General features: G+C 39.9%; 2 protein-coding genes across 10 annotated transcripts; both read left to right on the forward strand.

Annotated features, from left to right (window-relative positions):
• Positions 1-12023: 12023 nt before the first annotated feature.
• On the forward strand, positions 12024-22722 carry LOC116207575 (FHA domain-containing protein At4g14490). 9 transcript variants are annotated; one of them, XM_031540576.1, is made up of 9 exons: positions 12024-12401; positions 14252-14461; positions 14548-14604; positions 14702-15393; positions 15892-16004; positions 16418-16469; positions 17168-17644; positions 18635-21439; positions 22341-22722. In XM_031540576.1, exon 8 carries the CDS (start codon positions 20066-20068, stop codon positions 21410-21412), a length of 1347 nt encoding a protein of 448 aa, XP_031396436.1. In that variant the 5' UTR covers positions 12024-12401; positions 14252-14461; positions 14548-14604; positions 14702-15393; positions 15892-16004; positions 16418-16469; positions 17168-17644; positions 18635-20065; the 3' UTR covers positions 21413-21439; positions 22341-22722. The 9 variants fall into 9 exon arrangements, with proteins under 9 accessions (XP_031396436.1, XP_031396435.1, XP_031396437.1 ...); XM_031540575.1 differs by lacking the exon at positions 14548-14604 and having other exon boundaries at positions 14252-14405; positions 14702-14818; positions 15149-15393; XM_031540577.1 differs by lacking the exon at positions 14548-14604 and having other exon boundaries at positions 14252-14405.
• A 145-nt stretch (positions 22723-22867) lies between these two features.
• Positions 22868-24896, forward strand: LOC116207574 (serine/threonine-protein kinase BLUS1). The gene has a single exon (XM_031540574.1). It carries the CDS (start codon positions 23000-23002, stop codon positions 24584-24586), a length of 1587 nt encoding a protein of 528 aa, XP_031396434.1. The 5' UTR covers positions 22868-22999; the 3' UTR covers positions 24587-24896.
• Positions 24897-25201: the final 305 nt, after the last annotated feature.

The raw sequence follows: 25201 nt of genomic DNA on the forward strand, positions 1-25201 counted from the left end.
AATGTTCAACTTTTATTTCTGCATATGACTATAAATTATAATTAGTGACTTGTAATAATTTATATATATATATATATGCTCAATTTATTACTTTTAATAGAATGAAAATAATGTTTTAATCAATTTTTATATTTAATTATCGTCTTAATAAATTTTAGAATAGTTGTTGCATTTTTTTGAAAAGCATTTAATGAAATATTGAGGAGCATTTATTGATCTTAAGTTAGTTTTACATAATGTATAGATAGATCGATGCTTTTTCAAAAATACTATCGCTTATTATGTTATTTTAATTAATTAAACTTTTAAAGATTAATTTTCTTATTTAGAGTAATAATATTTTTGTTATTAAATGCAATTTGAAACAAGAAATTCTATAGGGTAGAGTACCTTTTGTGTCAAAAAATCGGAGTAATCTTTAATTGCAATTAGAGTAAGTTCTACGATTCAATATTAATTTTCTACTAATCATCTTGTGCATTGCACAAGCATATTTTAATTATACATATTTCTGATTGTATTTAACCTTTTATAATGTTAAATAAAATAAGTCATCTATATTATTATTTTTAATATTTAACATGATCATCAATTTTGTGTATAAAATGTAAATATTATTATGATAATATTGAAAATGTCCAATACAATTTTATTCATAGATTTAATTTCTTAATGTTATATGCTTTTTGGTAAAATTTTGATAAAAAAGGTATTGTATCTTTTGTTAATATTTCATTGTTTTCAAATTATATTAGTTTTTTATAATTTTAAAATCATATTGTCTTTTTGTACTTTTTCAAATGCATTAAATGAAACACTCACGACAAGAAATTTCATTTATTATGACAAAAGTAAAAATCCAAAAGTTAATTTCAATAATATATAGATATTTAGACATCACAAAAGTAAAAATCAAAGCAATAATTGAAAAAACTGAAGTATCATCATTTAAGAAATGAAAAAAGGAAATAGCAAACATCTTATATGCCATATAAGAATTTGTATTATGATTTAAGTTTTTATATATTAATCACCTCAATGTAAACATTATTTCACATCTAATCAATATAAATAATTAAATATTTATTAAAAACACAATTTTATTTTATCTAATACATTAATTCCGGTCCATATGCATGGTAGGGAGAGTAGGGTGGGTTTTCCCACACTAAAGGACCCATCCTTCTCTTTTTTTTTAAAGAAAAATTCTTAATTTTCTTAAGATTTTTAATTTTTAATTTTTCAATTTATATTTAATTATTTGAACCTTTTTTATGGTGCACTACCTCATTCAGGAGTTCAATGGACCCTATTAATTTAGGTACGAGTAAGGTTAGCCCGCTAAGTGATAAGAACTCACTTGATCGTGATTTTTTTCCAATCATAGGACTCTCACCAAAGACCTTATTTAAAGGGAATAAGTGTCGAATTATCTAAAACCAATCGATATTAGTAAAATGCCTAATCGAATTTATCATCAATTTAAGTGGTTTTTTTATTTGTGAAGTTCTTTTTTATTTTTCTTAATTATTTTAATTTTATATTTAATTATGCATACTTTTTCTCAACATGTACTAGCTTATATCCGAAAGCCTAACAGATCCGATTAATTTTGGTACAAGCGAGGTCAGCCTACGAAGTGATAAAATTTGCCCAATTGTGATTTTTTTCCCTATCACAAAATTCGCATATGAGGCATCACTTAAAAGAGAATAAGTGTTGGATTACTTAAAACTTTAATAAGTGTCGGATTACCTAAAACCAATCCATATTAGTAAAGTGCTTAGTGGAACTTATCACCAATTTAAATAGTTTATTTTTCTATTCGTGATGTTAAAAATACCCTCATCTTTTCCAATGAAATATAAGGTTATACTAGCCTATTGACTGAGACTGACTCTCGCTTGGATATGGTTGAGACCACAAGATACTTTTAATGAATTTCGAACACCTATTGCAAATAAAATTTTCACATTGAAAATTAATGGGCCATTTAAGGCCTATTATATTGCAATCATGATTTTCCAATTAGAAATATTAAAAATTCAAAAGAAGATTAGCTTGGAGAAATATTTGTTTTTATACCGTACCAAATTTAATTGGTACAATCTTTTAGAAAATATGAATCATCTATTATCAGTAGAGTTCGTAATTTTTACATTGTGCGGGTGTGTAACCTAGTTATAAACATTGCTTATCCACAATTACATAGTGACCTGGCCAAATAATTAAATAAAAATCAGCATTTAGTGAGGTCGCACCACGTGGAATTGCAAGCTTCTCAAATGCTTGACAAATCAGTTCACCAAGAGTCGCCATGTATCAGGCATATGAGAAGCCTATTTAAATTAATACACTTAAATTCCTACATTTTCTCTAATTTTCTTATTTTTAAATTGAATTTAACCAAGATTGTTAAAAAATTACACGTACATGAGGTATTAATACGTATCTATAAATGTAGCCGGGAGACTAACAAATGAATATTTATAGAAAAAACTACTAATATTGAATATTTTTAAAAATACACAAAATTACACTGATATAAGGAACTAATATGTATCTATACATATAATGGATCGAATGGGACACTTACAAATGAAAATTTATAGAAAAAAAACTACAAATATTAAAAATACATAAAATGACATGGATATAAGGTACTAACGAGCATTAATATAATGGCCGGAACACTTGCGAAAGAAAATTTAAAAAAGAATTACTAATATTTTAAAAAATTAAAAGAACGTGAGGTACTAATACGTATTGGTATGATGGCCAGAACACTTTAGGTATTAATATTAAAAAAATACACAAAATTACACGGACATAAGGTATTAATACGTATTGGTATAAATTAAACATTTACAAGTGAAGATTTTAAGAAATAATACTATATAATAATTATAAAATACACAAATGCTAATATTTCGGAAACGAAAAAGGTGTTGGTGGGGGACATAGTAGGGAAAAAAAGTTATACAAAGCTATATATAAATCACCCCACCCTCTTCTCCCTTCCTTTTTCTATTTATTTCATTAACTAACTTTCATTTGATTAAAAACCCCGGCCTTCGTTAAAATATGATAAACAGTTTTATAGGTTGAGTGCCTTTTTAAAAAAAAATATAGAATACCAAAAATATTTAAATACGTTTGATTTTTTATTGGATCATAAATACCCAGTTTTCGAAGACTATCGCACATCAATTGCAACGATTTGATAGATGTAGATGGACATATACGAAGTTTTCTTCTCATACAGCTCACGAAAATGGAAGCTAGAAAAAACATGGTCTCCCCCTCCCCTTCACTCATCGTCACTCGTAATGTAGCATCCATGAAATATTAATACATATTGGTATATTGGCTGAAACATTTATAAATGAAAATTTAGAAAATATTACTAATATTCAGGAAAATCCGCCAATGTTACTAGTATTTTAAAAGATTGCACGATCTCTCCGTCTCCTTGGTCCACCGTCACCATGGAAGTTTCACTTTTAGTAAATTACTAATATTTCTAATTAATAAATTAGAGATAGCTATTATATATTCATATCTATAATATGTATATGTTATACGGACCTGAATGTGGACTCTCGTCAGAGCCCGCATCGCGCGCTTTTGGATCACGTGGCTTGGGAGTGTCCACCTTCCCGTGGGGATGCGTGACGGACACGCGTGAGAAGGAGTCGCCACTTATCATTTTACGACCCGAAAGTTGAGGGCGGATAAGTTACCCGGGTCTAGGGGTATGGAACGACTAGTTGTTGTTAAGGTATTGGTCTGTGCGGAACCAAAAAGTCCGAGTTCGGGGGGTTCATGTTACGTGCGGGCCTATATCCCGCACGCTCTTTCAGTACTCTGGTTTGTTAGGCTTGCATGTTTTATTATTTACCGCGTGAATTGAGTTGCGCTCGGCTCACATGTTTTGACACCGGGAATTCGGTGAACTAAACGATGTCGGTAGAGAAGCCGAGAGAGAAGTAAACCCTTGTGTCGGGAAATTGGTTCACAATCTTACGTTACAGTTCATCGAATCATGGAGGTTGAATTCCTGCGTGAACCAGGACCGCGAGATCTTGGATTTACTTTCCTTTGGGCGAGCATTAGACCGATTCGATTAATTTGACTCTCACACCGTTCGTTCACCAACTGTAATTCTTACAAAACGAATGTACAAAATAAAATCCTTACACTGCTCTCGAAAATAATAAATACAAATTACAAAAGGGTCGAATTCCAGTCGTTTCACGTTCGGTTATTATTCCGCTCTAACTCGCCGTGAGTTTAGGGAAAATACCGAAGAACTGAAATTCAATGCACGCTCTCACTAAGTAGGGCGTTGGACCCTGTGAGTGATGGTTAGGGCGTTGGACCCTGTGATCGATGATTAGGGCGTTGAACCCTAATATTATTTGACCTAGGGATCAGGCTCGACCTGCATGACAAACAAGTGCAGAAAGATAACACGCAACATGTTAATAATAACAGACAAAGTGTTTGTTACTGTCAAGTGTACGTGTTTTAACAAGTTGTTAATCCGGAGTATTTTGGCATGCAAATCCTACCCTAGACAAACAAGCATGTGCCAAGGTTTTAGCATTTAGCTTTGGTTTGAGAACCAGACAAAGAGAGTCAAATCTCGTGTGTGTGGATTGCTTTTACAGTTGTTTTGCATTGTGACACTGAATTTCCACTGAATTAATCAAACTCGTGTTTTGACTCTAGATTTAGAATCTAGAATTCCTCCTAACCATCATCTAATGTTTGGTTAGATCGAGTGAAAGGTTAATCCGCATTTTGCATGTTTTCTAACAGAGATAACCATTCTAGTTACCCGAGTCTTCGCTAGGATGACAGAAACTCATCAATGGATAAGAAAAGGCTTTGCAGATGAACCTGCACCTGAACAGGTAGCCTATTCTTATCTTGATACCGTAGTGTTTCTGTCAAGCTAACCTTAGGGGCATCGCTGAATTGTGAAAAGACGATTTTACCCTTTATTTGAAAATTGTTTTCAGAAAAGGGAAACATCACAGTGCTGGCCACCTCGGCCTGTAGCTGGTGTCGACCAATTCCCTGGATCGTCCAGGGTTGTGCAAGAACCCCGAAAAAGCCAAAGAACTGGTCGATCTAACCGAAAGTGATCTAAAAAGATCTTCTGTATCCTGACCTGAGTTACTTGAAATCAAGTAAAACTCAAGTTGAGACACACAAGTTCTTCCTAGACGTCCATGCTACATTGGACCGCACGTTTCGGGATTTTGGAAATGTGAGATTTGAAAAAGGCATTAACGTCATTTGACAACTCATCGACGCGAGTTATCAGTTAATTACCAATTCATGCAAACTTATCAGTGCCAAGTGGGTTTAATCATGTGAGCATCCCGATTAACCCGTTTGTGGATTACAGCTTAAAATTAAATGCCGAATGCAATAAATGTGCAGGTTACAGTTAATCAGACAAATCATGAATTAATCCACTGAATGAGGTATGAGTGCCAGAAAAGCTTAATTTAATGAAAACAATTCATGACACGGCGACCAAGACGAGTCCAGGAAGGTCGAGGATAATTTGGTCAAAATGAACAAAATACCCTCGGAATCCAAATGGCCCCGAAATAGTCATCGATACTTGAATTCATGCATTTTTACTTTAAAAACAATGTTTTAAAGTTGTTAGCATGCGGGGTTTACGACGATATTGAAATTGCAATTTGCACAAAATCCGAGAAATTGATTTCATCGAGGTAAAAAGACCGTTCTTAACCCGAATAAAGTCAAAGAACTCTCGGCTCTTTCCTCTTGGGAATAGCCGTGGGTTTCCTTGACCCGTTCCGGGTTTCAAGCATTCTCGTTAACCCAATTTCGACTATTTCTCGCATGCTCAAATGTTAAACACGATAAATGACATGTATTTAACAAAGCCGGTATTGCTAAGAGTTTGGAAAAGGCATTCAAACATACAAACATGCACAAACACGTTGTTTATAGAATCGATAAAACAATACTGGCTCCATGGACTTGGGAAAAAATAAAAATTCGGGAAACAACTCAAATCGGGGCAAGGAATCCGGTCTTGACCCAAAAGGTCAAGAATACCCTCGGTTACCTCTCCAAGAGGTTAATCCTAGAGTTATCTCGGCTTTTCCGGGTCGATATGGTTTTCTCGACTTCGATTTAAACATTTTCCAACATGCTAGCACGTTAAACGATGATAAACACGCATGATATAATATGGAAATTGCATAAAGATTAAAACTTGGAAATAAAACATGCATAAAACCCCTTATAACTCCATAAACGCAACGAGAATATAAAAGTCCTAGCTCTTCTAAGTCGGGAATGGTCATACCTAGTCCCAGGATGCGAGATGGGACTGTTAGAAGTCGAGTTGGACCTTTGTTGGGTCGGGTTTGGACCGTTTTTTGTTGAACAGACCCGAAATGCACAAACAGACCCGGTTGGAACACTAAACAGACCCGACTGGCACAAGTCGGGTCGGACGTCACCACGGAAGTTCCCGATGGAATTTTGAGGCAAGGTCAGCGGCTCCTGACTCCTAACTGACCCTCGAAGGTGACTGTGGTGGTCCTTTGGTCCCAGAGTTATCAGATCGACCCGTACAGCCTGTTGGGAATTGGTGTATGCCCTAGAGGCAATCTGTCATCAATTCTGTAATATGACATATAGTTCATTATAGTACGAGGCATTTATGTTATTGTATGGGTTGCACTGAATATTAATTTTACACAATAACGTCATTGGAATAGTAGGTTCAACAGGCATCAAGTGTGACTTGATTGTGAGATCCTATAATGACTGAACACTATTCTTAAATGTCCATAGTCAAAGTATTATCGTTAATTAGGACAACGATAATGCGGTTAGACTAGTGTGGGTGTAGATTGATGACCAAGTCTCACAGGTCATGGATGTAGAGACATCGAGTCACACCGCAGATATACATTAAGAGTAATGTGTACTGGATTGACCCGTCATGAGACTGCTACATGGGTTGTTACGTGACTGTCATTAGCAGATCTCATAGTGACTATGGTGCAGTGGTCCTTTGACTTGAGGTCATCATAGTTTCTTACATGTAATGTCGTATACTTTGATACTGTCAAACGCCACCGTAACAGGCTGGTTATAAAGACAGTTTATTGGGTATACCATAGAGCATGGAGATGAATGTGAGTGACCAAGATAGGATTTGTCTCTCCTACGTAATGGGAGTGATATCTCACGGCCGCTTGGTGGGCAGAGTCTATAAATGTATGCATACCCAAATGAGTCAATATAGGGATATCGATCTCATTTGTTTTGATAGACTTACCCGGTAAACCAAGAAAGAGAGATTGAGCCATACAAGGATGACAACGACCATGCCTTGGGCTCAATAGAGATATAGAGGACAAAGGGATTATACTGCACGGTAACATAGGTTACAAGGTTCGTCGAGAAATTGACTTTTCGATTACTTGAGTAGCAGTGATGCATTGCTAGATGCCACTCACTGTTTGTAATATTAAAATAGAGATTTCGATATTACTGTCAACGTAATCGGGAACCTACAGGGTCACACACTACGACCAAATCGACGAGATGGTTTTGAAACACTAAATCTGTCTAATAGAGATTAGACGAGTTACGGTGCGATTAGTTAATCGGATATTTAATGAGATTAAATTTACCGATTAATTAGACCCCGATTTATTAGATTTGATGGACTCAATTCGATACACAACACAGAAACACACGGGACCCGAATTGAGAGCCACGTGGCACACACATGCCAAGAGACACATGTCATTTGCATGGATGCCAAGTGCATTCCATGTGGCCTCATTTTGCATGAAAGTCATGCAAAGTCAATGCATTGTCGAATGCATATATATAGCCATCAGAAATGGGATGGATATATGTATATATATAGATGACATATGTGTGTGCATGTATGTTTTGTATATATGAGTGTATGGGTGTACGAGAGTTTGGATCGAATTGTTCGATTTGAAGACATCCATTAGTCTTATTGTTATCGGAGTCACACCGGTGTTTCCTTCGAGCATTGGCCGCTAGCACCGCTGATCTCGAAGACTCGTCGACGAAGTCGGTGTGGATACCGGTAGAGGCATCACGCCTGGGACGCTCGATCGACGTTTTAAAAGATTTCAGGTACACTTTCTCTATTCCCATTCTACTAGTAGGTCTTGGGATCTAGTTTCACGGGTAAGAAATTTTGAATTTCTATTCCTTTCACGCTTCCGTAGGTCCCGTGAAACTAGCACAGCCCTGCAAAGATCACGAAAAACAGAGTACCTTTGGAATTTCGGACCCGTCCGGCACCAGTCGGGTCGGACATCGCCACCGTGTGAAGTTTGGTGAAGTTTGGATTTAAGACGGGATGGTAAATACCATGATTCCGACTTAAGTCTTTGAGGGTTTTGCTTGCCCTTGCTTGCTGCGATTTTTTGCTAGAACTAAAGGGGAGTTGAGAGCTTCTTGAAGAGTAAGAAATGCTAGAGAGATGGCATGTGGTGACTTGTGATTAAGTTAATGACATAAATGCAATATATAGGTTAAGCTTAAGTGCAATTAAGTGAGAAAAAGATTGATTAAGGGCATGCTTATGGGGATCCGAATTTGCTAAGCAAGATAATGATGAATCTCCTCCATGCATTCTTCATGAAGATGAGCCAAGAAGCATTAATGGCATGGAAGTGAAGTTGGAGTGTGATCTTGGAAGAGTTGAAGATATTTTGGTGCAAGTGTGCAAGAGAAGACAAGAGGCAATGGAGAGGGCGGCAATGGGAATTACGGCTGCCCTAGGGCATGCCGTGGGTCCCACGTGTTTTGAGGAAGGTTCGGGACAAAGTTCGGGCCTCAATTGATTGCACGTTTGAGGCTCGTTACTAAAACGAACATCGAATTGTCATTGTGCGCGCGAAAACGATTCAAACGAGCCCGAAATCATCCATTTTTCCCAATGGAATGTTCGTGTGATTTTTGGGCTTGGAAGCCGATTTTTGCTTATTTTAGGCGATTGGAGCAAAGTTAGCCATTTCTGACAACATATATTGTATCTGCATCCCACGTTGGTCATTTCGACATAAATTGTCAAACAACATGAACAATTGACCCTTAAGCCGGTAATGCAAATGCGGAGCCGGAGATGTCCCAGGAGGCCGAAACTGGATTTCTCAGATTGCTTTCTGAGTTGCTTAGGCGCTCCGGAGATCACTGTGATATCTGTTTGTCGAGATTGGACCTTTAAGGACATGAAAAATGCTTCTAAGACCTTTAAAGCATTGTTCGGGAGATCTAGATGAGTTGTGTAATTCATTCTGACGATTCTACATTAAGCCTTGGGAAGGCTAGCACTGTGTAAGGTAAGCATCCGACGTCAAGTTTCCCCAAAGAGGACCTCCGAATATGGATTTCCACTGAAAATGACATTTTATGCTCCTCGGAGGTTATTTGGGAAATTGAAAAGGGTTTTGTTGTCTGTTTTGCCCAATTGCGTCTGTCTTTTAGGGTTTTCAGGGCAATGCAGTGTCAACTTTGTTTGCCGTTATTCCGTCAGACCGGTCTCCGGTTATGCATTTCCGAAGAGAGGTATGCCTATTTTGTCACTCATAAGTCATTTGAAGTGTCTGTGTGGCTTCTAAGAGACAATCTGAAACACTGCTCATGCTCTGTATGCTTGTGGGGTATGGCCGAATCTGACATTTGGAATTAACTTTTCTATGAGAAACCGGCATTTTTGGACTTTCACTAAAAAAGTTGTTTGTATACAGAAAGTTGTTATGTATAGAGCATATGATTTGCAAAATGCGTTTGAAGACACTTTTCATCTGTTTGGCACTGATGTGGATTTTTGAAGTCCAATATTGGCTATCTTCCGACGATGGATCGAACTATCCGAAAATATGACTGTCCGCAATGTACTCTGAAAATGCCGATTTGGATGCCATATGGGCTCCCTGTTTGCTCTGTATGTTACTGGATGATTCCGTATGTTCTTCTGTCATGCGCTTGAATCATCTGCTTATCTTTGTTGACTAAAGAATGAATAACAATTTGCCGCTTTGTCAAGCCCTCTTCTGCATCGATGCTCAAGTCATGGCCCGAATCATTGCTGATGTGCCTTGCCTGAATTGGTGAGCCAAAATGGGGTGCTGACATATGTAACGGTAGTTTTTCCTACTTCCCAAGAAATTCTATGAAGAGGAGATCTACTAGGACATGTAGAAACATACCCAACTTATGAAGGTGGTGAAAGAAATACTAATTCAGAAGGTATAAGCATTTTCTTCTTCTTCTTCTTCTTTTTTGGGAAAATTTTGAAAGTTTATTATGGACTTATGAACTTTCTTTTAAGTTAAGTGAAAGAGAGCGAAAAAACTCAAATGTGTTATTTAAGAGCTAAAATGTGAAGATGAAGTTGGCACAAAGAGATGAAAACTTGATTAATCTAATGCACTTGCCTCTATATGAATCATTTTTCAAAATCGATGCACCATTGAACAGTTCACAGTAGAATTAGTCAAAACATTTAAGAAGTTGTTAGAGAATGGAGAGAATAAGATGCATGATCATATTATTGGTTTCACGCAATTTCCTGCTTATTTTAATAAGATGAGAAAAACGCTCTTCTTTGTAGGAAATCAATATTTTACTCCATGGAAAAGTTCCGTTGTTGGAGTCTTCCTCACTTAGAATGTGTCAAGTTATATCTAGAGGTGGGGTCAATATTTTCAAATTGTGTTCTTGAGATAAATGTTTATGGAAAGCAAAAGCAAAACCTATGTTATATGTTGTCCTTGTGCTCAACTATATATTGTGTTGTGTTTTGGTATAGATTTTGTAGCTCTAATTTAATTTCACTTTACATCAAATTTCCTATAGCTTATTCTTCTTCCTCTTCATTTCCCCACCGACCTCTTCTTCTCCCATAGCTCCTCCTGAACAGCCCCAAATCTTCAACAACCCCAAATCTTGTTCTTCGGTCAAGCGCAACGATGGCATCATCAACTACTTCGGCTTCCATAACTGCATCTTCTGCTGGAACTCCCTCCTCTGCATTCATGAGCTGTAGTGTTGTTGAAGCTCTTTCATGTTCTTGATTTCAAGGTTGTTGGGTTTATGTTCGTCGCCTTATCTAAATCAATGGAAGAAAAGGACATAAATCTTTAGGGTTTTCTTAAGAGGGAGTGATGGGTTTAGTTACGAATTGTTGCAAAATTTTGAGAGCTGAGAGGAACATGTTTGGTGGTCTTTGATATTCTTGAGATATTTGGATGCTTGTTGATGGTGGTTGGTTGATTACCATGGAGCACTTACCCGTGGAGGTTATGAAGAGTGAAGATGAAGAAGACTAGTTTTCAATCGATTCTGATTTTGACTCAATTGTGCTCATTTTCAATTTAGTTTTGTGATTTTTGGTCGTTTTCATTTTGGGTCGGGGTAGCTTCGGTTCAGATTTCATTTAAATTTCTGAATTCATGCAACTAGCCGGTTCGAATGAGTTCGATGGATTTATTTAAAAACTGGCCGATTTTATGGATTCACTGATTTTTTAGTGCATTTTGGGTTTTTTAACTAACCGGACTGGACATAGGTTCGGTATCCGGTCCGACCGGTCAAACCGGCCGGCCCGGTCCAATTCTAATAACAATGCTTTTAAGAGTAGTCGAAACCTGAGTTGGTCTCTGTAGTATTAAAGTGTCTTGTAACACTATGTTTGGGTATCCTGCTTAGAGGGTTATAAGGGGCTAGGGTTGTGAAACCCGGCATTTACATATGTATATATACATATATATAGTGTTCTGCGTTGGTTGGTCCACTTGACAGAAATAAAATAAAATTAAAATTAATAAAAGAAGAAGAGTTTGGGCCCATTAGAACCGATTGATAGTGTGGGCTTTAAGCCCACCCATGACAGTTGACACGCCCATTCTTCCTTCCATTTCTTCCCACCGCCTCGGCTGATCTTTATCTTTTATATTCTGGCAGTTACAGAAAAACACAGAGGGGGAAGGAGGGAGAGACGGTGCGAGAAAGAGAGAGAGAGAGAGCTCGAGAGCTTTGTTTGGGTGTAAACGGCAGAGGGACTGAGAGAGTGAAGGGGTGCAATAGGTTGAGCTTGAGCTCGATGAAGAGGAAGATGGAGTTTTGGGGTTTGGCCTAATTGGAACACGTAGAAAAGGAGAGAGAGGACTCGGGCGGTACAGAGAGGCGAAGAGAGAGAGCTACGTAGAGAGGTCAAGGCGAGTAAACGGAGTGTAAGCAAGAGGATGACGGGGAAAGGGACCCGATTGGAGGCAGAGGACACAGCAAGCTGAGGGAACATTCAGGACAGTAAATAGGATAACGTTCAAAGGAAAGAGGTGCAGTTGCTCTCAATTCGGTGGATTTTGATTATTTAAGCTTTTCATTTGATTGTGTTCTTGTGAAATTGGAAGTATTTAGGTAAGTGGAACTCTGAAATTGGAGTGATAGATTGGGGGAAATTAGGCCAAAAGGGTTTAGGTTGGAGCCAAATAGGATATAGGCATGTTTAGGCAGGCAGTTGCTTTTTTTCATTCCAGTTTCTTCCATTCAATCGTGTTGTTCATGTTATGAATTTCGAATTAATAGTTGATTAGATTGTTTAATTAAATGGTGGAAGAGGAATATGATATGCAAGAATATATGGAGACCATGAATGTATCCTTTTGTGCCGTGTTGGGTGAAATTACATAAGTTAAGTTTTATATACTGTTAGTTCCAACAAGAAGAATTAGGTGTTGATATGGAATATCTTATCTCTAGTTACAAACTCTGAATTTCTAGATATAAGTTAATGGGGATATAAGAACTAGATGGTCTCTGATTCTCGATATAATGAGATACGTAGGCTCTCCATAGTCATGGAGTTCAAGTCCATCCATTCTATCAGTTTCATTGTGTGAATGAGGTAAAGTCATACCTATATTTGAGTCAGCTTATCATTTGCATATTTCCTTATTTTTGTGGTTATAATGGATATGGATCAAGGAGACTGCAAATTTGCACCCTGAAAGCTTGACTTGATGATTATTTTTTGTAGTCTTGTACGTATTCTATTCCATTGTCAAATGATATTATAATTATATGTGGTATCTTGAGAATAATATTGTAATAGCTAGAGATTGAGAATTTGGCTTTGATTTGTTGTGTGAGATGTTGACCTTTAATGCTTTATTTAATTATGAGATGATGTGACGTGTTTGTGTGTGCTGATGTTACTTGTTTGCTGACAGCCATGAGATGCATAGGCTGTTGATCCGATGGGATAGAAAAAGAGACGCTAGACCGTTGATCCGGTGTGATAGGAAAAAGGACGTTAGATTGTTGATCCGACGGGATAGAAAATGGGGCGCTTGTTGATTTGGCAGGATATAAAAAGAGACGCTAGACCATTGATCCGGCGTGATATAAAAAGGGACACTAGACCGCTTATCTGGCGGGATATAAGATGGACGCTAGGTTGGAGGTTTGATAATGGGCGGCCTTGCTTATGAGAGGCGATATGGGGAGTTAGGGAGGATTTAACAGAGGGGTGCAAGGTCACGGTATCTGTCATAACTCTGTCATGGGGAAACGCGGCTCAATGTATGTGTTGCTTGATTCTGTTGATGTCTGGACAGGCCAGTCATAACTCTGTCATGGCGAAATGCGACTCAATGGCTGTGTTGCTTGATTCTGTTGATGTCTGGACTGGTACCGGTCATAACTTTGTCGTGGGGAAATGTGAGCCGATGGCTGTGTTTCTTGATTTTGTTGATGTTTGGACTGATCGTAAAAGATGTAATGATTGTTGAGCTCGTCTGAATTTGTCATGATACTGAATGGTCTGACTGTTTGCTAGTGCTTGAGCTTGGTGAGGGTTTGGATAAGGTATACATGATTTATGTGGTTGTGGGTTATGTGATGGATCGAATATTGACTATGGCTTATTTATATGTATTTTTAAGAATAAATATTCGTTTAATAATTATATAATAGTTTATTTTACTATGAAAGATTTTGATTAACCGCTTATAGGTTATTGTGAGAGATATTTTAGAAGTTTCTTTCGTAGATTTAATTATTTTCTTGAGATGTATTTAGCATCGAATTAGCTGGATAGTTTTTGCTTGGGAAATATTATGAAGTTTTCTAGTAGGTTAATATTTGGAATATTGAGAACTCAGGGGAAATGTTGCTGAATTTTCAGGTCGTGACTAGGGGAAGGGAAGCTTTTTCGAGGGGATTGAAGAGTTTTCAAAGCCCTTGTTTGGCAAAACGTTATTAAAACATTCCGAGGGTTTAGTTAGGCTTTTTTGATTTATTATGTACTGTTGGGGGCACAATTGTCCAAATATCTCTAGGTAAGAGAGATCCAAACTCTCCTAATTGTGGAAGGCTTGGGAAATTGAGCTTGCTTGTAGGTTTCGAAACACTCCAAATTTAATCTGAAGTTTTGCTAAGCTGGAACAATAACTTCTCTGACCCCGTCTAACTCCCTTCCAGCTACTCAATCCAAACTGAGTGTAAAAGGTGGCACGAAGTGACAGAAAAAATTTGTTGGTATTTGGCGCTGTAGGATTTTGTTGCTTGACTGTACTAATTTATGTTACCATATTGAACGTGGACTTTCTCTAAATTCTCTATGCATGCATTGCAGGCATAAAGCATCTTATCCCCAATTATGGTTGAGCATGACTTGCCAGTTGAAGTCGGCCAGCTAGCAGAGTCGAAATCTTTTATTCGCGGCTTTTATGGTACTTGGTTCTGTTGCAAGGTTTGGAGAAACACTTCTCAATGGGTTATCATAAAACTAAGCTACTGTGCATTGTTGTTTGGTAGTCTCTTTTCTTGTTGGGAAACAGTTTATAAAATGCAAAACCGTTGTTCTTGTCTATAAGATATGGAAGATTACAAGAAGGAGTGGTGACCCATATGTGCATTTGAGATATTATGATTTTCCAGATGAAAGTAAGCTCAACCCGGGCATCATCGTCCTTTACTGCATAGATAACCTTCTATGAAATATTCAAACTTCAATTGCATTCAGTCTTAGTTCTTACAGGACTTGTATTGCTAATATTAAGTCAAACACTTGAGATTGCAGGAATTTTGCCAACGAAATTGTACCAGAATATTCCATCAGTTAAACCAAAAAAACAGCAATTGATGGTGCGCCCGCGCTTCCCCCTAGTACGTCGCAAGAGCGAGAAGATCAATATTGATGACAGCTCTGAATTGACTGTTATTGCCGAAGATCAGTGGAAGGAGGGAGACTTGGTTGACTGGTGGAAAGATAACTGCTATTGGTCTGGACGTGTGACTAAAGTACTGGACAATGAGAAGGTTCAGGTACTTATTTTCCTGCCTTCCTGAAAAATAGAAGTAGGTTATGAGGGACAAGAAAGTCTTCGGGGTTCATCTCCTCTGGGTATGAACCTGCAATTGCATGATATTTTCAATAGAGGGAGCTGAGGGTCTGGATGCTGCCTTTCTATTTGAGTTTTGAAATGGCGTTATAATTATGGGCATCTACATATATCTTCATATATTGAGTGTTCTGGATGTTGGACACTTTTTCTTGATGTTGAGAGTACATACTGGAGTTTTCCTGACCTGATGCCAACAGCTCCACCTGCTTTTTTCTCTGATTGAGATTCTTAATGATTTTCGGATTTTAGAAGATTTACATTGTTAAAATTTGTTTCTGTTGTGACCTGTCTGCAATTATATACTTGATAGCTTTTGTTAAGGATATTTTCACTTTCTTCATGTACCGGTTATGTATTCTTAACAGAGAGGAAGCCCTTTTGTTCTTATCTCATTTAGTTTTGGTCCTTGGCTAGATAGAGTTACCCCGTCCTCCAGAAGGTGAAGGAGACACATGGGATGCTTACTCGAAGGATCTGCGCCCTTCTCTAGAATGGTCTCCAGAAACTGGTTGGACCTTGCCAACCATAAAGGTGGACCCATAGTCCTGTATTTCCCATTCTGTGTTAATTTGATTGTGCAGTTTGATTCCACAACTTGTTTTTATACCAGGAAGGTGGTGTATTATCATTCTGATAATTTCTTTTTTCATTTGATTTTTTTTCCCCTGCACTGGAAACTTGAAAGATCTAGATCGCTTTAGAACTTGATGATAGGACGAGGGCTTATGCATGTACATGCTGAATCAGGGAATTATTCAGTTATGAATTATTTGAAATTAAGTGGAATAAGCACTGTAATGATCATTACATCAGATTTTATGCTTTTAATCGAATATATAATTTCACATCATTTTGCCTTCTGATGATCCTTTAATTTTCATTTTGAGGGCCTGGTTTCTTCTACTGTTCTCACCAATTAAACTGCCAGTGTTTGATGGTTGCAGGTTGGTAAACATAACCGCCATTGTGCTCAGTTGATCAAGCCTCTTAATGAAGGTATGGAGTGACAATCTGTACCTAGGTACTATCCAGAGCATTATGCTTGAAAACCTGTATGAGTTTTATTCTCTACTGCTGAAACCAATAGTCATGCTCGGATCAATTTCGCTGCACCAGCCCATTCAGGTTTGTTGCCACCCACATTAAGCAGCTGGTGTGGCATGCTGGAATTGACCTGGTCTGGTCTATTCAGGTTGTCCCAGATGGCTGATGATTATATGCTGGGTGGCAGCAGTGGCCTTGGATTGGCTTTTGTGGTCCTTGGCAATTTCTGAAAAATGAATATAACTGAGTCGTACATCATTTTATGGTTATGTAAACTGATTTTCCTGCTTGAGAGATAATGTTTTTCATTAAATAGAGGGTTTTCTGCTGCCAAACAATGGAAAATTTGGAAATTTATTTCCTGGAAAATAAAGTCCATTAAAGAAAAGGGAGCCCAAATGCAATTTTTTCTTTACTTTTCTCGAGCTATAAGTCGGGTTTTTGGTCTGTGAAGAAGTGTCTTTGTAGAGTTCATGTTTCACCTGATGGACTAATCCTGCAATTGACGTTGGGAGAATGATATTGTGTTTGATTTTGGATAAGAAATAAAATTGACGATAAGGATGGTGTCGAACAGAGATTGGGTGGTTAGCTATTGCCGTTACTTCACTTAGGTGGATTTCTGACTGAAAAGTCGCACACTTTTGCAGGCAAACCTGCTGATTCCCGTTCTGCACACGAAGCTCGGAAGAATACTAGATCTAGTGCTTTATTTCTTCCCAGGCTCGGTCAAGGAGCTCACCATCATCATTGGAGATAGTACCACCGCTAGCAGCTGAAGGTCCTCTTAGCATTGCTAAATCTAAAGGGACTCTAGAACCTTCTGGTTCAGGGGTTCAAAAGACCCACTCCTCTGACAGTGTTACTGGCTTTGATATCCAAGAAGACAAGGAGAAAGAAGCTGCACCAGCATTGGAAGAATTGAAAAGTGAGAGCACAATACGCTTAAATTCGATGTTCTCTAACACGTTAGAAGGTGCAGTGTTGGACTTGGAGACCCTTGCTACCCGTTTCAGAATGCTTCAGGATATCCTTGAGTTTGGAGTGCTTCCTGAGACAGGTCAATTCTCATTGAAGATTCCACAAAGCCGTGCACCACCTATGTGGAAGCGAGCCCCTTCTATAAGGTAAAGATGCATGACTTTGCTTCTCCATGCTTTACAAATCTTATCAGGTGATCCTCATGGAAAGGCTTATCCCTTCTTTGATTTTTTGCCTTTTTATGGGTTTTAAATTTAAATTCATCTTATTGAACATCTATAGTGAGATTACAGTTCCAAGTACTGATGATTATGTGGTGATTGGTAATCCATCATTTGGCTTGCTTCCGTTAGCAATTTCTCCTAATACTTAGTTGCCAAATATAATGATTGCGCACGGAATGTGCTGTCTTTTTTGAATCTCCTGCTGAAGTTTTGTAAAGCTTTTATTTCTTATATAATATATATTTTTAAGCCAATGAGTCGAATTCTGTGCTCGATCAGGAAATATCTCTCTTCAAATAACCCTAATGGTACATCTTTTTGGTCTCTATTCTGGGTAACCTATTGACTAAGGTTTGGTTTTCGGCTTTGAAAGGACTCTGATTTTAGAACGAACACGAATAAGTAATGGAACATAGCATGCCTCTTGATATGAAGAATCATGTGAAAGAGTTGTTTTATCTGTTGAGAGGTATTCCTTTTCTCCCTAAAACAATCCGAGTAGTTTACTGCTGTTGTCAGCAGACATTCGTTTTGCTCTATGCGTTTGTATTGTGCAAATGTTCATGTTTATGAAGGTGCCAATATCTTTATTTGTGTCTTCATCGAATGGATGGCAGGTTTCTAATGATCTCGAGAATCCCTTATTTGTTCATCCTTAACTAATTCTCTGAACTTTTATTGCGCTGCTGTTTTTCTACTCATTTTCTCGACTTTGAGATCGATGGAGTCATTTTGTCGTCGTTTCTTTGTTATATATTTTCTCGACTTGACGCCGTCTTATCTTGTGCACCACAGGGTTTTTCAAAGGACATAGTTACCTAGCCGCCAACTAGGATTTTATGATTTGGTGTTTACTTATATATTCAATGCACCTTTGTCCTGAATTTCATCACTGTATTCTCTTCTCTGCAGATGCTATCCTGGACCTGTAGTGTCGATGTGGACCATCATAGGTCCCATTTGCAGCACATGCGATGCACAGCTGGTGAGCTTTTCCTGCCTCTTATGATTAACTTGTCGGGTGTTGCGTTATTAATCTTTTCATTATCATGCGGGGACGTATGTCATGTCATTCTCGTAGGTTTACATGAGAATTTGGCTGGGTCTTTTGTTGGATGAGAAGCAACTGCAAAGGATCTGTGTAGCAGAAACTGACATACTACGAAAGAACTATCAGCGGGGCTCTGTTTTTTTTATGTCCGCCCTGCCAGAAGAGCTCTTGTACAATGTGGTTACGTCGTAGCCAGTGAAAGATGCGAAGTTATCAGCCCCTCGACTGCTCAGACAATCTCAATAAATGAATGTGCAGTTACTCTTTTTCTGGTATACGGTGTAATGACACTTGGTTTGAAAAAGATGCTCCATTTGATTGAAGAAGATCATTAGTGTTACTTGAATAGGGCACGTCGAGGTTGAGAAAGGTGTTGACGAGGCTCCAGCTCATTTGAACTTTCAGGATCACTTGAGCCGGCACTATTCAGTTTTGTTGAAAACTACAGTTGAGGCTTAAGCTTCAGATCACCCCACAGCTTAATTCGAGGTGCAAATATAAAATGGTTGCAGGTTTAGATGCATATGCAACTGACAAACTGATCGGCCTTGTGAATCGATGAAACAATAGCCGCTTGACTGGAGTCATGGGAGACTCGGTCTCATTGCCAGGACCACGTCAACCTGAAGTGCAGATTGATCCTAACTAATCTGATCTGCGTACCTTGTAAGAGGTTCATTTGAAGGTTAACGAACTGAGGTCTACCCGAACCATCAATCGGTTCAGCATGGTCAAATGTATGGTCTAAAAACTTGAGAAAAAAAGTGGGGGATGCCTGAGAGGCGAGGAGACAGTAGCCACAGGGTACATTTCGAGTACCAGCAGCTACACCATCAAACCATCTCGAGGCCAGTCACAGAGCGTGGGCATCGGTGTTTCTTTGGTTTTAGCCGCACGAGGGGAAACTCCGGGCAAAGACCCCCAACGGGTGAGCCTCTTTCGAGGTCAGGTTTTAGGGTTTAAGTAACCTGCTCATGATAACCACAGACCTATGACGTCCCCCGACGATGCCTGCGGTCAGTGGCTCTGTCTAATATAAAGTGACAATGATAACGCAAATTGAACGGTGTGGGACGCAACTTTAAATAAATGGAATGACTGCTTTTCAAAAAGAAATTTCCTGGTAGTAATTTGGAATAAGTCAATAGATAAGTGACTAAATTGTAAGTACAAAAAAGAATAAGCCGCCTTTCTTCTTTTTTTTTTCAAATTTCCCATTTTCCCTCTCTCTCTCGCTCTCTCGCTCTCGCTCTCGCTCTCGCTCTCTCTCGCTCTCTCTCTTCGGCAGAGCAATGGATGCTCAGCCGCTGAAGCTCCACATCACGAAAGGGCCGAGGGCCGGCGAAACCCTAGAGTTCCGGCCGGGGTGCAGGGTCCGGGTGGGCCGGGTTGTCCGCGGCAACAACGTCGCCATCAAGGACGCCGGGATCTCCTCAAAGCACCTCTCCGTCGACTTCGACCCCGAATCCGGGAAATGGGTCCTCCAGGACCTCGACTCCTCCAATGGCAGTTTCCTCAACGACTCCTCCGTTTCCCCTGGCAAACCCTACTTCCTGGGCGACGCGGATGTCGTTAAGATCGGTGAGTCCACTTCCATCTCGGTTGAGCTCAATTCTGCTGTTGTGGAGACGAAATCGCGTAGAGGTGCGAAAGAGGTGAATGACTTGAAGGAGGATGCGAAAGGTAGTGTTTTGAAGTGTGAGATTGTTGATTTAGACCCGGAAGAGGGATTGGGGAATACAGGAGCCTCGAAGGTGGAGGTGGGGCCTGCCCGGGTGAGTCCAAGAAGGACCCGAGGTAGGAAAAAGTTAGAGGAGAAGCAATTAGGTTTTGCATCAGTGGGTGCTGGGGCTTCCGAGAATCAGTATGGGTCGGAATGTGGAGAGAAGAAGGCTGTTGGAGGTAGAAGGACTCGCGCGGGTACGAGGAGGATTAGGAACTTAGATGAGCAGAAGCAAGCAGGTGTTCTGGGGAACTATGCAGTGAAAGAGATGTGTCCTGATCTTATGGAAAGTACAGAGGAGGTTGGGGTGGTGAATTCGGGAGAGGAGAATGGGGATAAGGAAAATTTATTCTCAAAAAATTTGGAGGAACAACATGGGTTGGAATGCCAAGGTAAGAAAGCTGAAAGTAAAAGAGCGCAAGCAGGCTCGAGGAGAAGGAAGAAATTAGATGAGGAGAAGCAAATGGGTATTATGGAGGATGTGGAGAGGTTGCACACGGTAGAAGAGGCACGGGATGAAGGTAGGGAAGATAAAGAGAGTGCAGAAATTTTGAATTTAGGAAAAGAATATGGAAATGTGAAGTCGGATAATGGGAATGTGGTTGGAACTCTTACTGGGGCAGAGCCAAATCTAGGAGAAGGATGTTCCCATGTATTGGATAGCAGGGGAACTCATGTTGAAGCACGGAATAAGAATATCTGTGGGGTGAATGAAAGTTCCAGGGAAGATGGTTCGCTGCCTGATCTGACAAAGATGACTCTGAGGGAGTGGTTTGATTTCATGGAGGCTCATTTGCCTAAGCAAATAATTGACGAGACCGAGAAGATGATTGCTGAGATGAGGACCAAAGCCGTGCGGGTCAGGGAGTATGTCGCAGAGCAGAAGGCTAACAAGTGCAAAGAACCTGTTCGGTAGCCTGTGGACCATGGAAATTTTGATTAGGTAACTAGTCATTCCTTAATTCTCTTCGCTTCCCTGAACATTTGTTTGTGAAAGTGCCCAGAAGTGTGCATGTAAAATCATTTCGTGGAGCATCGATTGACATTTGTACATTTGGTGTAATCTCATCTGAATGCATGTTGGCTATAGCACTTGTAAGGAGGGTATACATATGAATTGGGATGAACTCGTGTGTTATCACTTAAACAGAATGATAATGGAAATATCCTAGTTTTCATTCTCGTTTTCACTGACGGCTTATCTCAACTTGAAAATAGTTGTTCCTTAAGTTGGGCAGTTTATTCGGTTGATGATTAGAGTAGTGATAATAAATCCGTCTTTCCCAGATCTCCTAGTGCAACTGCAGTAAAAAGAAAAATACGTATAGAATGTGAAATGTGGACAATTTGAAACATAAAAGGGGAAGTTAAAATGAATTAACAATTTTTAGACGTTATCCTCTGCTAATGGAAATGGAAAAATCTTTTCGTGTTATAATGGTGAACTTTCCATACAACCCGTGTTCCGATGTTTTTTGTGGCTAGTGTGTCTCCAGAGGAAGTGCACAGTACAGCAGCTTCTGGTCCAAAAGTTTCTCATTATTATGATCACGAGGAGCAGTTTGAACTTCCATTGACAATCTTCTGTTGTAAATGACCAGGGAGAATTGTGATTCCTGTGATTTCGTATCACTTATTTGTCTCATAGAGGCCAAACGAAAGTTCTCCGACTTTAATTAGGATATGTCCTGTTACTTTGTTGGTTAGACTGGCACTGCTGCAGTCGGCTTTCTTGCTTTGATGTCACATTATAGCAACAGACGGTTTCATGAGTATTTTAAATTTGGTTCGTTGGGAATTTCTTTCCATTGTCAATAATCTCAGTTTGTCCTCATGTCCAACAGGGTTTATGATTTCATATGAATGTATGCTGAATCAACTATAGCGGCTTCAAATCTCAAAAGTGGAGCACGGTTTAGTAAATAATGTATCAGTGCAGATGATTGAGCCACCGGGGGCTTCCTCATCAAAAGCTTTCTGCAGGTGGGACTCGGAAGTTCGTCTTAGCAATCTTATTTGGAATGACACCTAATCTGGAAGGATGAAGTTCCTTCCGTTCTCTTGTAAAAAGCTCATCTTCTTATGACAGGAGATCTGTCATTAATAGAGCCTCTCTGACTCTGTGTGGCTAAATCGATTTATGATGCCATAATGACCGATCAATGAGACTATCGGCTGATGCATTAATTGTGTGAAATCTGAGATATGGCTCATAATTTTGCGAAATCTCGAATGATGTCGGGATTTAGCCTATGGGGAGGATTTTATTAGAAGTTGGAAGCAATTTTCCTTGTTTCATTTAATGATAAGAACCTGAAGGCTCTGCCTTTCCTCCGTAAAGCAGCTGTTTATCACATGCATCGTCTCACCCTCAAAAAGCTTCCATCCACCGCCGCTTCCTGCTCACGGGAAAACTGCTCAGACTCCTTTACGTTCATTTCTTTATAAATCCATCTGTCCCAAATAGCCCGGTTCGACAATTATTGTGCTGCATTCTCCCTCGATGGCCAATGGTGAAGAGTCAAAGAAACCAGAGCGACATCAGTTCCCCCTTGACCCTACCTCCTACAAGATCCTTGATGAGATTGGGGTAGGAGTCAGCGCGGTGGTGTACAAGGCAGTGTGCTTGCCCATGGACTCGGTGGTGGTCGCGATCAAGTCGATTGACCTTGATCAGTCCCGCGCGGACTTTGACAGCGTCAGGCGGGAGGCCAAGACCATGTCCCTCTTATCCCACCCCAACATCCTCAACGCTCACTGTTCCTTCACAGTGGGCCGCCGCCTCTGGGTTGTGATGCCCTTCATGTCTGCAGGGTCCTTGCAGTCGATCGTGGCCTCTTCCTTCCCTGGCGGACTATCAGAGCCGCCCATTGCTGTGGTCCTAAGGGATACTCTGTTGGCTCTCTCTTACCTGCACAATCAAGGCCATCTGCACAGAGACGTCAAAGCTGGTAACATCCTTGTGGACTCAAATGGGTCCGTTAAGTTGGCAGATTTTGGGGTCTCAGCTTCCATCTACGAGTCAAATACGAGCCAAGGATTCTCGTGCTCTTCTTCGTCGTCCCTTTTGATGACTGATGTTACTGGGACACTGTATTGGATGGCGCCAGAGGTGATCCATTCACACACCGGGTATAGCTTCAAGGCCGATATATGGTCCTTTGGGATCACGGCCATGGAACTGGCCCACGGTCGGCCCCCTCACTCTCACCTTTCCCCTTCGAAGTCCCTATTTATGAAGATCACGAAGAGGTTCCGATTCTCCGACTATGAGAAGCTCAAGAAGGATAGTAACAAGAAGTTCTCAAAGGCTTTCAAGGACATGGTTGCTTCCTGTCTGGACCAAGACCCCTCGAGGAGGCCCATGGCTGATAAGCTCTTGAAGCATCCCTTCTTCAAGAACTGCAAGGGTTCGGACTTCCTTGTAAAGAGCTTACTGCTCGGATTGCCCAGTGTTGAAGAACGATTCCGGCGGACCAAGTTCCTTCACTCTATATCCATCCACAAGGGAGGTGAAGAGTGCGAAGATGATGAAGAAGCTGGCATGAGGGTGAGAAGAATCAGCGGGTGGAATTTCAATGAGGACATGCTCGAATTCGATCCGGTATTCCCCATCGAATGTGCCCAAGATGACTCAACGACCAAGCCCACTCGACTCACTGAGGAATCAATATTGAAAGAGAAAGCAGCCGAGTTCGGGGTTGAGTCGGGTGTGTCATCTTGTGGAGGCACGGACGAATCGAGCCTGAGCTCACCCGCTGCCCAAGTGGCAGGGGACGACCAGAGCCAGGGAGCCGGAGCTCAGGGACTCGATAGGGAGGCAATGATCGGGACCTTGGTGGTGCTAAAAAGGAGCTTGGAGGATGAGATTCAGAAGGTGAATTATCTGATTGGGCTGTTAGGGTTAGGGTTAGGGCTTGGAGGGGAGGGAAGATCAAGCATGGAGGCAGGCAGCAGCACTAGCAGCAAGGAGGAGCAGCTGGTTATGGTGATTGAAAGGCTGAGGGCTGAGTTGGAGATGGAGAGGAAGAGGAACTTGGACTTGGAAGTTCAAATGGAGTCTCTTCGGCGCCAAATTCCAAAAAATTAGAAAACTAGCTAGGGTTGGGGTCGCGTGTCCGATGGAGCAGCAGTGCTTGTGAGCTACTCAATCTCGGGTTTCGACTATGTCAAGAGTTTAAACCAATTGCTAACAATGTCATAATCTCTATTTATTTTGAATATAAGCATTCCTACTTGAACTAGGATCCGGGCATGATGCCCTCGATTAAATCTCGAGCTGATAGCAGATGCTCACAGTTATGTATACATAGATAAGCTCAATCAAGATGACAGTTTGTTGTAAGTACAGAGTGTGATATCGAATTATGGAAGTTCCAACCATATTCCGAAATTGCAAATCTATTGGCAAATATAATAGCTCACCCTTCCTAGCCAATCATGGGCTCTTGACCCACTTCACCTGTTCCTCTCTAACGGACTCCGGAACGGAGGGACTATCTCTCTCATCACGACGATTCTTCCCCTACTCTGCCGTGTTCGGTCTCTTCTGTAGCTCCGCCGCCAGGGGGTTTCAGCCTCATCGGTTACAGTCTTTTGATCTAACATGCTGTAGGAAACATGGATATCCCGAGGTTTGATGCCTTGAATAAGTAAAAGGAGTTAACTCGTAATGGAAAATGTAATTGAAGTTAAGGGTGTTGAA

Source organism: Punica granatum, chromosome 5 (assembly GCF_007655135.1).
Source record: "Punica granatum isolate Tunisia-2019 chromosome 5, ASM765513v2, whole genome shotgun sequence".
NCBI lineage: Eukaryota > Viridiplantae > Streptophyta > Magnoliopsida > Myrtales > Lythraceae > Punica > Punica granatum.

What these genes read in the sequence shown, in the direction of transcription:
- LOC116207575 (XM_031540576.1), top strand. Translation starts at nt 20,066, where the DNA reads ATGGATGCTCAGCCGCTGAAGCTCCACATCACGAAAGGGCCGAGGGCC.
- LOC116207574 (XM_031540574.1), top strand. Translation starts at nt 23,000, where the DNA reads ATGGCCAATGGTGAAGAGTCAAAGAAACCAGAGCGACATCAGTTCCCC.